Raw genomic sequence first — 13,036 nt, forward strand, 5'->3', positions numbered from 1 at the left:
CTGGACAGTGGACAGTGGCAGTGACCTTTGACCAATCCGTCAATTTGATATGATATCCTTGTGTCTGCTTCGAGAGCACGCACGTCCGTGGCTTACGAAGTTTCCTCCAACCAAGCTCCCAGTATATGGTGAAATATCTGATGAGGCCATGAATGATAGATCATGCTTGCCCCCAGTCCATCAACCCGTGCTCCCGTGCTCCCGCACGAGCTAATATTTTTAGAAGCTATTGTATTTAAAAATTATTTAGAAATTAAACTTCCAGCTACTCTCTTATTTTTCAATACTTCAACATAATACTTATATAGATATGTACCTATATTTGTCCAGTTGTGATTGATTTTTAATTAATAATTACTCGATGCACGTTTTCATCCATATTCGTACTTTTTTCATTTTGTATCACACCTCCAATCCTCCATACATTATGTTTAGCATAAAAATGAATATTTTTCATCGATTCCTCACATACATGTATAAATGGTCTAAATGGTGGCACTCATCATGTGTATATACTTTAACTTAGTATTTTTAGATTAAAAATGACATAAATAGGTAAATTAGAATCATATATTAGTTTACTTTTTAATATTTCTGTATGATGCACATGAAGATAATTAGATTAATATTTATGTTATTTTTAATAACGCCACACGTGGGTAACATAGATAAAATTTTAGAATGATATTTTAAGTTATACTTTTATAATTATGTGTATTAGTAAATTGGATGAAGATTATAAGATTATTTTAGATTTTTTTATAATAGCTGAGCACGGTAATTTAGATACAGGTTTAGAGCCCATTTTTGAATATTTTCACAATGACAGTGGTGGGTAACTTTTAGAAAATATAATAGATCAATGGCTATAATTATTAGAGTTTACAGGATTGGTGTTTGATGTTTTTAATTTTTATGAGAATTTGTCTTTTTTTCTAGCTTGTCTCGTGGGAACTAATGCGGAGTCTTCAGTGAAAAAAAATAAGACTACATTGCTACAAAACTATTACCATAAGCTACTTCTCGTTTGTTAAATATTCGAACACAATACTTATGTAGATATATACTTAATATCTTCATCCAATTGTGTTAGATTTTCGTTACTAATTACTCTATAATATTTTCATCCACATGTATAATCTTTAACTTTTCATTTTGCATCGCAGGTATGCGCTTGAATTTGTTTAATGAACCCTAAGTTTGAGATACAATTTCAGCATAGAAATCTATATTCTCATCACTTTATATCCTTATAAATGGTGATACACATAATGCGTATAGACCTTAATTATTATATCATATACCAATAGTGAAAGATATCGATGATTTAGAATCGTATATTGCTGTATATTTTTAATTAAGGTTATTTAATTCAAATGTAGGGTTACCTCATGTAATTTTTAATAATGGTATGTGTGGGTAATATAGATGCAAATTTAAGGGTTACTTTAACTTTAAGTTTTTTAAGTAATAGTGGTAGGCAATTCAGTTGCAAATTAGGGGGTTATTTTAAATATTGTTTATAATGGCATAAGTGGGTAATTTGGATGAAGATTAGGGGGTTACTTTAGTTTATTTTATATAATGGCATAGGTGGGTAATTTATATATAGATTTAGAGGGTTACTTTAAGCTATTTTCATAATGGTATAGGTGGGTAATTTTTTAGAAAATATAATAGATCCAATAACTGATGATTTGAATCTATCGATTGATGGTCGGATGTTTTGCTTTTTTGTGAGAATTTCTAGGATTTCTCTTTTTTTAGAGTGTCCACCTAGATATCCTAGGTGGCTTACCTGAAAGCTACAAAAGGAGCCTCCAATTAGTACTAGAAGAGGCTGCTAATCTTACCCCCAATACCTTTTTTAGGAAAAAAGAGAGAAAAAATGAACTCCAACAATCCACCTAAACCTTCCCCAATTTTTTAGCGACGCTAAAAAACAGCCTGCCACCGCGTATATTTTAGCGTTGGCGTTCCTCCCCCAATCCTGATTCCCGCACGCCCGTGCGTCCCTTCCGATGGGCCCAATACGATGACGTGACCTGTGTTTGAAATATTGGGAGCTATTTATTAGCGATCTGTTGTGTACTGATATGTTTTTTGGGAAATTTTTTTAGAAGAATCCGGAAATTTTTTTTTAAGGATACTTTTGGAGATGCTCTAAGATAAGATTATATATAGCAACTCCAAGCTCTCAAGCCGGAGCACCGACTGGAGGAATCATCGAACCATACTATCCAGCCGGCGAGAATGGCCGTCGCCTTAGGAGGAGCGGACGGCAGAAGCGCCGCCACCGCCACCCGCCTCACGCTGTTCCCGCTGCCGTTCCAGGGCCACATCATCTCGATGCTGCAGCTCGCCGGCGCGCTCCACGCGCGGCGGCTCGCCGTCACCGTCCTCCACACGGCCTTCAACGCCCCGGACCCCGCGCGCCACCCGCCGGGGTTCGCTTTTGTCGCGGTGCCCGACGCCGTCCCGGACGCCGCCGGCGGCGGCATCGCCAAGATCCTCGCCCTCAACGCCGCCATGGAGGCCTCGGGCCACGTCCGCGACGCGCTCGTGTCGCTGCTAAGGTCGTCGGAGGAGGGGGAGCCCCGGCTGGCGTGCCTGGTCATCGACTCCACCCTCACCGCCCCGCAGAAGGCCGCCGCCGGCCTCGGGTTGCCCACGCTCGTGCTGCACACCGGCGGCGCCGCCTGCTTCCGCTTGTTCAGATCCTACGACATGATCCACGACAAGGGCTATCTGCCAGCGACAGGTTAGCAACAAGAGACCATACGGTGCCATCTTCTTCTGTTTCTAGCTCTGTACAACGGTTTCAAACGAATTTCCCCTGAATAAATCTTGATAAAGATTAAAACTTTCAAGTCAGTTTACTTTTACTAATGGGCAATTTTTCACTACATAGGACATCGTTTTACATTGCTTTTATATCGTTATTTCAGAGTCCAATCTGCACATGCCGATAAAGGAGCTGCCACCACTGCAAGTGAGGGATCTGTTCGACCCAAGCAAGCTCCCCATCAAGGAAATCGGGCAGAAAATCCTGAATCTTGCCACGGAGACCACAACAAACTCCAACGGTGCAGTCCTCAACACATTCGAAGCTCTCGAACCACACGAGCTCGGGATGATCGGGGACGACCTTGCCCCCAAAGGCATACCGCCCTTCGCCGTCGGTCCACTCCACAAGCTCATCGCGTCCAACCATGGCGGTGAGACCAGCCTACTCAACCAGGATCGCAGTTGCATCGAGTGGCTGTATATGCGCAAGCTCCCGGTTCTGTGTTGTATGTGAGCTTCGGTAGTGTTTTTCATGTCACCCAAGATGAGTTTACGGAGATCGCATGGGGTTTAGCGAACAGTGGCAAGCCGTTTCTATGGGTCGTTCGGCGCGGTCTCGTGCTTGGGGTGGAGAAGCAGGAGCTCCCGGAAGGGTTCGAGTCGGCGGTGGAAGGTAGGGGCAAGGTGATCGAGTGGGCACCGCAGCAGGAGGTGCTAGCCCACCCTGCGGTGGGCGGCTTCTGGACTCACAACGGACGGAACTCCACATTGGAGAGTACTACGAGGGAGTGCCGATGCTATCGAGGCCCACCTTTGGAGATCAACAAGCGACCGGAAGGTACGTGGCGGATGCATGGAAGATTGGGGTTTTGCTATAGGGTGTGCTAGAGCGAGGGGGGGATCGAGAAGGCGGTCAGGAAGCTGATGGAAGAAGATGAGGGAGCTGAGATCAGGGGAAGAGCAAAGGAGTTGAAGGACAAGGTGAGGATGTGCCTTGAGAGTAGCGGGTCTTTTCAGCAGGCCGTTGATAAGTTGGTAGATCACATACTTTCCCTTTGAGTTCTTTCTTCGTAGCTGTAGTGTCAGGTATAAGGACCATGCATGGATGTCTGGAATTGTTATGCGCCTGCATGGTTCCAGCTGAATACATCAACTACTGGGTTTATAATTGTTGTTTCCCATTACATTGTGAACTCATCATCTTCGATTTGAGGATGTTGAAGCTGGATTACTATCCATTATCTTAAAAAAAGACATGGTGTGCTATGTTGCTTTATATTAGGTTCAGCCTGGAGTATATCTGTGCAAAATGACCATCCAACTAACTCGCGCGTAGATTAGTTACAAAAAAAGAACTCTTGCGTAGGAATTCGAAGATTATTACAGAACACCCATTCAAAAAAAAGATTTGTAACAACGGCGACTGGTGAATGAATCAGTTAGGATCTTTGAACTGTGAGTGTTTGTAAAGATGGACGGTGACTATTGCACAAATGATGCCTACTGCTCTTTAGTCTTAGAAGTGATATAGTGGAGAGTGTCTCTGAGATCTTGGACCGGGGATAATTGAGCTCCTCGATCTGTTGGATATTTTATAGCAGGCGCCTTGCTCCAATCAGATTTTTCTTTTCTGTCCAATTTTTTCTTCTCTACCTGTGCCAGGAGTCAACACTCTGTATCGGGCCATGGGCTCTGTTTTTGCAGCCATCCTGGGCTCTGTTTTTGCTATGGTCCTCTGTTTTCAATAAATAAATTGGCCATCCCACAGAATTTAATATGAGATGAGATCAGAGCCGAAGACTTTGGCACACAAGCCCATTACAAAAGCTTTACCCTAACATCTCAAATTGATCTTTCTGTTTTTGATGCATTTTATTGAAAATTTGAAATCAGCAAAGGTTCTCTACGCTACTCCTGCTCCATACCAATCCCGCGTCACCATCTGCAGACCTCTCATTGCCACCACAACCACTCTCCGCCGTCCGGAGCCGATGGCCGGACAAGAACAGCGCCGCCGCCGCCACCGCGTCGTGCTGTTCCCGCTGCCGTTCCAGGGACACGTCACCCCGATGCTCCAGCTCGCCGCGCTCCTCCACTCCCGGGGCCTCGCCGTCACCGTCCTCCACACGGCGTTCAACGCCCCCGACCCCGCGCGCCACCCGGAGCTCGCCTTTGTCCCCATCCGCGAGGCGCTCCCCGACGAGGTCACCTGCCCCGGCGCCGACATCGCCAGGCAGCTCCTGGCGCTGAACACCGCCTGCGAGGCGCCCTTCCGGGACGCCCTCGCGTCGCTGCTGCTGCTGCGCGGGCGCCGCGGCCAGGACCAGGACCAGGGCGCCGTGGCTTGCGCGGTGGTCGATGGGCAGTGCTACGCCGCGGTGGACGCTGCCGCCCAGCTCGGCGTCCCCGTCGTCGCGCTCCGGACCGACAGCGCCGCCACGTTCCGCACCATGCTCGCGTTCCCGCGGCTGCGCGACGCCGGCTACGTTCCCATCAAAGGCAAGGCCGTCGAGCTCGCTCTGGATCTTGCTCTTGGAATGCACATGTCGCTGATTAGCTCGTAGCTAACGATCCTGCAGAGGAGATGCTCGATGAGCTGGTGCCGGATCTCGAGCCGCTCCGCGTGCGGGACCTGATCCGCGTCGACGGCAGCGACGCCGACGCGCTGTGCGGCTTCATCGCCCGCGTCGCCGGCGCCGTCCGTTCCTCGGCGTCCGGCGTCGTCGTCAACACGTTCGAGGGGATCGAGGCGCCGGAGCTCGCCAAGATCCGGCGTGAGCTCTCTCTCCCGGTCTTCGCGGTCGGGCCGCTACACCTGCTGTCCCGGGCGCCGGCGGAGCAAACCACCCTGCGCGCGCCCGACGGCGGCTGCCTGGCGTGGCTGGACACGCGCCCGCCGCGCTCCGTGCTGTACGTGAGCCTGGGGAGCGTGGCCACCGTCGGCCACGCCGCGTTCGAGGAGATGGCGTGGGGGCTTGCCGGCAGCGGCGTCCCGTTCCTGTGGGTCGTCCGGCCGGGCTTGGTCGCCGGCGGCGAGGAGGAGGCTCCGCCGCCATTGCCAGATGGGTTCAGCGAGGAGATCAAAAACAGGGGGAAGATTGTGACATGGGCTCCACAGAGAGAGGTCTTGGCGCACGCAGCCATTGGCGCGTTCTGGACGCACTGCGGGTGGAACTCGACATTGGAGAGCGTCTGCGAAGGGGTGCCCATGCTCGTGCAGCCGTGCTTCGCGGACCAGACGGTGAACGCGAGGTACGTGACGCACGTGTGGGGGGTTGGGACGGAGGTTGGGGAGGTGATCGAGAGGGGAATCGTCGCGGAGGCGGTGGCGAAGGTGATGGTTGGGGAAGAAGGAGCTCGGATGAGGGAGAGGGCACACCGTCTGAAGATGGAAGCATCTGCCGCTACTAGTTTGTCCATAGATAGCCTAATTCATTACATATCGTCCCTGCCAACTGCAAATTAGTCATGCTCAGCAAAATTATCAAATAATGTCTAGAACAAAATGAGTTGAATCGTGGATGTCTGATTCATTACATGTCCGACGTTCTAGGAAACTGACTCCAGCAATGAAATGTTGAAAACCACCGATGAACAGAGACAGTTACATTGTGTTCGTATCTGCAGATGATTTTGAATCACATCATGGAGTGAGGCCGCTTCTTCTTGGCCATCAGATTTGGCGCCTCCATCTCACAGCTCATCAGGTAGCTGTGGTACGGGGGTATGCGTGATTTCCACACTACGACTTCAAACTTGCCATGAGTTTCAGCACCTCCAGTCTGAACATCAAGCAGCGTTATCTTCGGAACCTCATGATCATGATAACGCTTTTCACGATAGTGAACTTTGAACCACATGGCTCTGTTGGACATAGTCCAAAGATAAACAGTCCGGTTTTTCTGAAGAAGACTATGCGGATGTTCCCCGAAACGGAGGGTATTCCTCTCTACATGGTTCCTCTGCAACGCGAGGATCTTGCGCCAAAACCGGGCATCAAGATTAGCTCTCAGCATCCCACTGACAGTGTTAGCGCCCAAGAAAGATCCACCAAGCATTTCTGCGACTTCCATAGCTATGGATGCTAGCTCTGGATGCTCCTCTGGATCTGTGCTCCCAAAAGCCAACACCTTGAAGAAGTACCAGTAAGCTTCTTGGGGTAAAAAATTCAGTCTGATAGCTCCTGCTGTTCCAAGTTTCGCGATATTCTCCGATCGGCTTGTGATGATAACTTTACTTTCTGGTGGCATGTGCCTTCCTGCAGAGCACAACTTCTTGCACTGCTCGTCTAGAACAAAATCATCAGCAAGCTCCACGATAACAAGTGACCTTCCATGTGAATCATGGGTTTGTTCCTTCATGACTCTGCCGCCTTCCGGAGCAGCAGGATATCCATTGCATAGGATTATGGAAGAGAAGTGGTTGCGCACCCTCTCGTCGTAACAGACATGCTCCACAAGAGTGCTTTTGCCAACTCTTGCTGGACCAGCTATGGGAAGCACCTGCAGACTTTCCGTGCCGGGTGGATCTTGTTGTAGCAAGAAGTTGGTAATTTTCTCCATCTCCACCTGGCGCCCAAACATGCACTTCTCGAGAAACATGTACTTGCTGTATGGCTCTCGGCTGATGGGAGGATATGATTTCAGGAAGACGATGAACTCCGCCATGTCGTCGATGACGCCACGCAGGCTTCCAAGCATCTCCTGCACCTCCTTCACCCCATCACCTTGACATGGCGTGTTCACCCTCCTGGAACAGAAGCACACATGCTTTGCTGGACCTAATTTGGGCAGGGCAGATGATGACTGACCACGAGATTTGTAATTGGTACTCTCTTGCTGCAGCATGCGGTACATGACAGTATCAAGCAGGTAGGAGCCTTCGTACATCGCTTCTCTCAACATCTGGAGCTGCCGGAGCATGGCTTGGTTTGTGATGCGCCGCCCCTCAGCCTCCTAGACGATGAGCTGGATGCGCAGCAGCAAACGGCGCAGCCGCTGCAGGTTCTCCGCTGCGCCCTTGTGCCGCCGGTAGTATCTTTCGACGACGAAGGATACTGATCTGCTGACGAGGTCGCCAAGGACTGCAGAAATGAAGGTCTCCATGCTGAGCCTTTTCGACAGGGGAAGATGAGGATTGTTGGTTTGGCTAGAGTTCATCAGTTGTCTGTAACTATATAGGCTGAGGCAGCGAGGTAGATTGAATGCTGAATAAGGAAACGTCCTCACGCTCACGCGTTGCACATTTGCAGTTGCCGGCGGCTATGTAGATGCAAACGTTTCCACAGTAGGTAATGTGCTCCATTATTGACCCAACGGTTGTTGCTTCCCGTTGTTGACCAGATGATTATATTATAGCTGTTTAGTACAAATTTCGTCTCTACACGACAAGACAAAATTAGTATACTTTCTGTTCATTTTTTACATGGAGTAATTTGGCCTGGCATGATCTTCCTCTTCGAGGATAAACTTTGATCAAAGAGTTCCTCCCTCAAACTAATTAGGAGATTAAGAAATGGTATTAAGAAATGGAATCCTAAAATGGCCCCTTACATCTCGGCAAAGCGCAAAGGTACTCATATTACAAGAACAGCTCGTTTTTTATCGGAACATTGTGATTTAGTTTTTATTTAGATTTTGTATTTTAATTGTATTTTAATAAGTAAAACAAGTCAGTTAATTCATTAAGGCTATGCTTATACCGTGTATCAATGGTCAATTTTGAGTAGAAGGTTTCATCGGAATAATTATTATTTATTTCAAGCTATTTTGGCTCTTTCTTAATCTTCAAAAAGAAATTAATTTCGTAATGGTAAGACAAAAAAAATAAAAAGTAAAAAGGAAGTGTGCAAAAAATGACAAGAACATAATTTGAAAGAGATGATAGAAGTGGGAGTTCATTTTTCCCCAGAGTGCCGCCACAAGGGCTGGCCGCGCTGCTTGACGCCGTCCCCCTACCACCTGGTGAACTCCGCCGTACGGCTACCCTCCTGCTTCTCTGGATCATCTAGAAGAGTTGTAATCGCATGATTTTTTTATAGGATCAACCAAGATCGCATTGCCTTAGTGGCGGCGATGATCAGCCACGCATGGCTCTGGGCCGTCAAAGCCCGCCGCCGCTTTGATCTCTTCCTTCTTGAAGACTGGTGCTCTGCTCTATCTATGTAATCCGGTCCTGTGTAAACGTTTACCCTTCCCCTCCCTCTAATGTACCCTGACGCGCCACGCCGGTGTTGTAAAAACTCGGGCTTACGCCCTAATCAATTTGAGTTCAGGTGGGCGATCTCCACCCACCATTGCCGTCTCAAAAGAAACACTAATTAGGAGATCATGACTACAAAACTAATACTAAAATGATCACTTTTGTATCAGTAAACATATAAATAATTAGTCTAAATTGGAATACATATTCTACATTTTTGAACTGATAAGTAGTATTAAGATGGAAATGTTAGTTCAGAAGTTGCACATTTGACTCTGAAGGCTCTTTGTGGCTCTGTTCTTCAATGACCATTGAATTCATACAGAGAAGGTTGGTGTACGGCTTTGGACCGTTGGAATTTAGATACAGTCCCCTGATGAACATACTTGAGCTTGAGCACGACTGAAACGAATGGTTGCAGTTAATTGGTGACTCTGTTAGCTGAGAAAAATACAGAAACGGTGGGTATGCGGCACTCCAAGATTAAGCAAAGCAATCCGCTTATATAATTTGGTGCTTTCATGGAAGGAAGTACATTAACAACAGACAAACTATATCATCTCTATCACAAATCCCGTCGAGAACCATAAAATTGAACCACATCCCCACTAAAAGTCCATTATTTCATCGTATCGTCCAACTCTATTTTAGACTTTTTTAACACAGTACAAAAGGAGACACTCATATATACGCATGCACACTAAATATACGCACGCAGCCCCTATTCCAATAAGTACCTCGTAGAAACTGAGCCAGGAGATCCTCAAAATTGATGAAGTTACCATTAACGAGCGTCTCGCTGTGACAGGCATATCGCCAACCACTAAAAGAATAGGAAACTCTATCTATTTAAATAATATATTTTATGTATATTACTAGTCAAAATGTCGCATTAGAAACCGTATTGTGGTCTTGGTGGTCTTAAACTTTGATAAGGGCATCACACTATTATATAACTTAGCGAAGATCAATAGTTTATGCACATCTTATCTTACTATTCCTAACTAGAGACTCCATTCGCAGCCTTTTAGATAATTCTCATGAGATACGCCATCAATTCGGTAGTTTCTAATTATTATTGATAATAATAGTCTATGATCTATTTTACAAAAGTTATCCAGCTACCATTATAATAGTAGTTTATCATATCCCCTGTAAATATGTGTATCTAAACTACACATAAATAGTAACAGTGTAATCTTCATCTAAATTACTCACCTATACAATTATAACAATAATCTAAATTATCTATCTAAATACGCATTTTAAATACCCAACCTGCCATCATAACAATAATCTAAAGTAACTCATAAACTCATCCAAATTACCCATCTGTGTGACTATGAAAGTAAACTAGATTCACCCTCTAAATTTATATTTAGAATGCACATCTCCGTCATCATTAAAATAACCTAAATTAGCCCACAAATACTCTAGATTAGCTATATCCTTATATATGCATTGTGTTATAATATGAACGGATGAGAGAGAGAATATTAATTAGATAGGGGATCCACGCCATTTTATTTAGGGGGCATGGCATGGCATGAGTCAAGTTTTTCATGCAAACAGCTGACTAGCATCTTGAGTCACGCTAAGTTATCTAAAAATTTAATTTTGGACACGCTATTCTTAAATGTTTAAAATAAAATGTTAAAAATTGCCTCGAGTGCCACATTTATTCATGGATTACTCCACGAGCTAGAGCACGAGTTATTAGACTAGCACAACTAGATACCGTTTGCAAAAAAAATATTATCCGAGGCCCAACCTTTGGACCGATTATTATCTGTCTCCTTGCGTAACCATTCGTTTTTAATCTTAGCGTACTGCTCTGACGAGCCTGGTCGTTGTGCATCACATGCGCACAGTTTTTGCACACAGACAAAGAGCAGCTCTGCGACCTCCCGGCCAGCCAGTCACTCTGGAATTGAGCAGCCACTCTGCTGGCGGCAAATGGCCGGAGAAGAACAGCTCCGCGACGGCGGCCTCCACCGCCGTCGAGTCGTCGTCCTCTTCTCCCTGCCGTTCCACGGCCACCTCAACCCCACGCTGAAGCTCGCGGCGCTGCTCCGCGCGCGGGGCCTCGCCGTCACCGTCCTCCACACGGACTTCAACGCCCCGGACCCCGCGCGCCACCCTGGGCTCGCCTTCGTCCCCATCCACGAGACGCCGCTCCAGGACACGGCCGTCTCCCCCGACTCCGACATCCTCGCGAAGCTCCTGGCCCTGAACGCCGCCATCGCGGCGCCCTTCCGGCAGGCCCTCGCGTCGCTGCAGGACGCCGTCGCGTGCGCGGTGGTCGACGGGCAGTGCTACGCGGCGATGGACGCCGCCGGCGAGCTCGGCGTCCCCGTCCTCGCGCTCCGGACCGACAGCGCCGCCGCGCTCCGCAACATGCTAGCGATCCCGCGGCTGCGCGACGCCGGCTACCTTCCCTTCAAAGGCAAGCAAACTAAGAGTGTAATATTTTTTGTTTTTTTTCTCACATTGGATCTTGGAGCGCAGAAGCTGATGAGCTAGTTGCAAGCAAATGTTCCTGCAGAGGAGCAGCTGGATGAGCCGGCGCCGGGCCTCGAGCCGCTCCGCGTGCGAGACCTGATCCGCGTCGACGGCTGCGACACCGACGAGCTCTGCGGCTTCGTCACCAGCGTCGCCGACGCCGTCCGAGCCTCGGTGTCCGGCATCGTCTTCAACACGTTCGAGGCCATCGAGGCGCCGGAGCTAGCCAAGATCCAGCGCGAGCTCTCCCTTCCCGCGTTCGCGGTCGGGCCGTTGCACTTGCTGTCCCAGACACCACCGCCGGCGGAGCAGAGCTTGCACGCGCCCGACCGCGGCTGCCTGGCGTGGCTGGACGCGCGCACGCCGCGCTCCGTGCTCTACGTGAGCCTGGGAAGCTTGGCGTGCGTCAACCGCGCCGCGTTCGAGGAGATGGCGTGGGGGCTGGCCGGCAGCGGCGTGCCGTTCCTGTGGGTCGTCCGGCCTGGCATGGTCACTGGCGGCGCCGCTGGCGAAGAGGCTCCACCGCCGTTGCCGGACGGGTTGGAGGAGAAGATGAGGGGCAGAGGGAAGATTGTGACATGGGCTCCGCAAAGGGAGGTCTTGGCGCACGATGCAATCGGCGCGTTCTGGACGCACTGCGGGTGGAACTCGATATTGGAGAGCATTTGCGAAGGTGTGCCCATGCTAGTGCAGCCGTGCTTCGCGGACCAGATGGTGAACGCGCGGTACGTGACGCACGAGTGGGGTGTTGGGATGGAGGTTGGGGAGGTGATCGAGAGGGAGAGGGTGGCGAAGGCGGTGACGAAGTTGATGGTTGGGGAAGATGGAGCTCGGATGAGGGAGAGGGCACGCCGTCTGCAGGTGCAAGCATCTGCTGCTACTAGTTTGGCCTTAGACAGTCTAGTCCAGTACATACTGTCCCTGTGAACTTTCAATTAGTTAGGGATGAGTGGTAACTTGTATGGTAATCCTGATTCCTGTTCCTGAATTCCTGATATGTTTGCAAATTTGTCAAATAATGCAATGTGTTGCTTTCTCATGTCACGAAACTGAATCCCCCTCTCATCAAATGAAATACTAACATTTAGGAAAAATCCAAAAACAAATCAAAATTAACTATTCATTGTTCGAAATTATCTTCTCTGCTAGTATTTTGTGAAGATTTATAGGTACAATTCTTATCAGCAAAAAGGCAGAACAAAATTGATTAGGATTTAGAGCATTGCTAAGAACTGCACTACAAGCATTTTGTTTCAAGAAAAAGCACAGCAGTGCAAATCAGTGGCCAGAACCAGATAACATGGTGCAGGGAACATCAAACATCTTTAAACTCATCAGGGAAAATCAGGATTCTTTCTACGAAAAACGGAATCAACATGCTAATCCAATCACACTTATGCGCGGTCAGTGCAGCAGATGACAGATTGAGGTCCAAAGTTCAGACTTCCACCGGCCCTGTTTCTTTTTTAGAAGCACCTGCAATTGTTTCATTATGCGAAAGTATCTTCGCTGCACTCTGCTAGTGTTGTATTAATTGAAGAGTTGC

At 48.1% G+C, this 13,036-nt stretch overlaps 3 protein-coding genes and 1 pseudogene across 3 annotated transcripts; 3 read left to right on the plus strand and 1 right to left on the minus strand.

Annotated features, from left to right (window-relative positions):
* The first annotated feature begins 413 nt into the window (after positions 1–413).
* LOC117845765 (UDP-glycosyltransferase 76C2-like) lies at positions 414–4,046 on the plus strand (annotated as a pseudogene).
* A 208-nt stretch (positions 4,047–4,254) lies between these two features.
* Positions 4,255–6,409, plus strand: LOC117843423 (DIMBOA UDP-glucosyltransferase BX8). The gene is made up of 2 exons (XM_034724011.2): positions 4,255–5,286; positions 5,367–6,409. Exons 1-2 carry the CDS (start codon positions 4,653–4,655, stop codon positions 6,251–6,253), a joined length of 1,521 nt encoding a protein of 506 aa, XP_034579902.1. The 5' UTR covers positions 4,255–4,652; the 3' UTR covers positions 6,254–6,409.
* Positions 6,410–6,425: 16 nt separating this feature from the next.
* On the minus strand, positions 6,426–7,676 carry LOC117844059 (putative disease resistance protein RGA3). The gene has a single exon (XM_034724836.1). It carries the CDS (start codon positions 7,674–7,676, stop codon positions 6,426–6,428), a length of 1,251 nt encoding a protein of 416 aa, XP_034580727.1.
* A 3,172-nt stretch (positions 7,677–10,848) lies between these two features.
* On the plus strand, positions 10,849–12,529 carry LOC117843033 (DIMBOA UDP-glucosyltransferase BX8). The gene is made up of 2 exons (XM_034723591.2): positions 10,849–11,434; positions 11,534–12,529. Exons 1-2 carry the CDS (start codon positions 10,945–10,947, stop codon positions 12,415–12,417), a joined length of 1,374 nt encoding a protein of 457 aa, XP_034579482.1. The 5' UTR covers positions 10,849–10,944; the 3' UTR covers positions 12,418–12,529.
* Positions 12,530–13,036: the final 507 nt, after the last annotated feature.

Source organism: Setaria viridis, chromosome 2, assembly GCF_005286985.2.
Source record: "Setaria viridis chromosome 2, Setaria_viridis_v4.0, whole genome shotgun sequence".
In the NCBI taxonomy this organism is placed as follows: domain Eukaryota; kingdom Viridiplantae; phylum Streptophyta; class Magnoliopsida; order Poales; family Poaceae; genus Setaria; species Setaria viridis.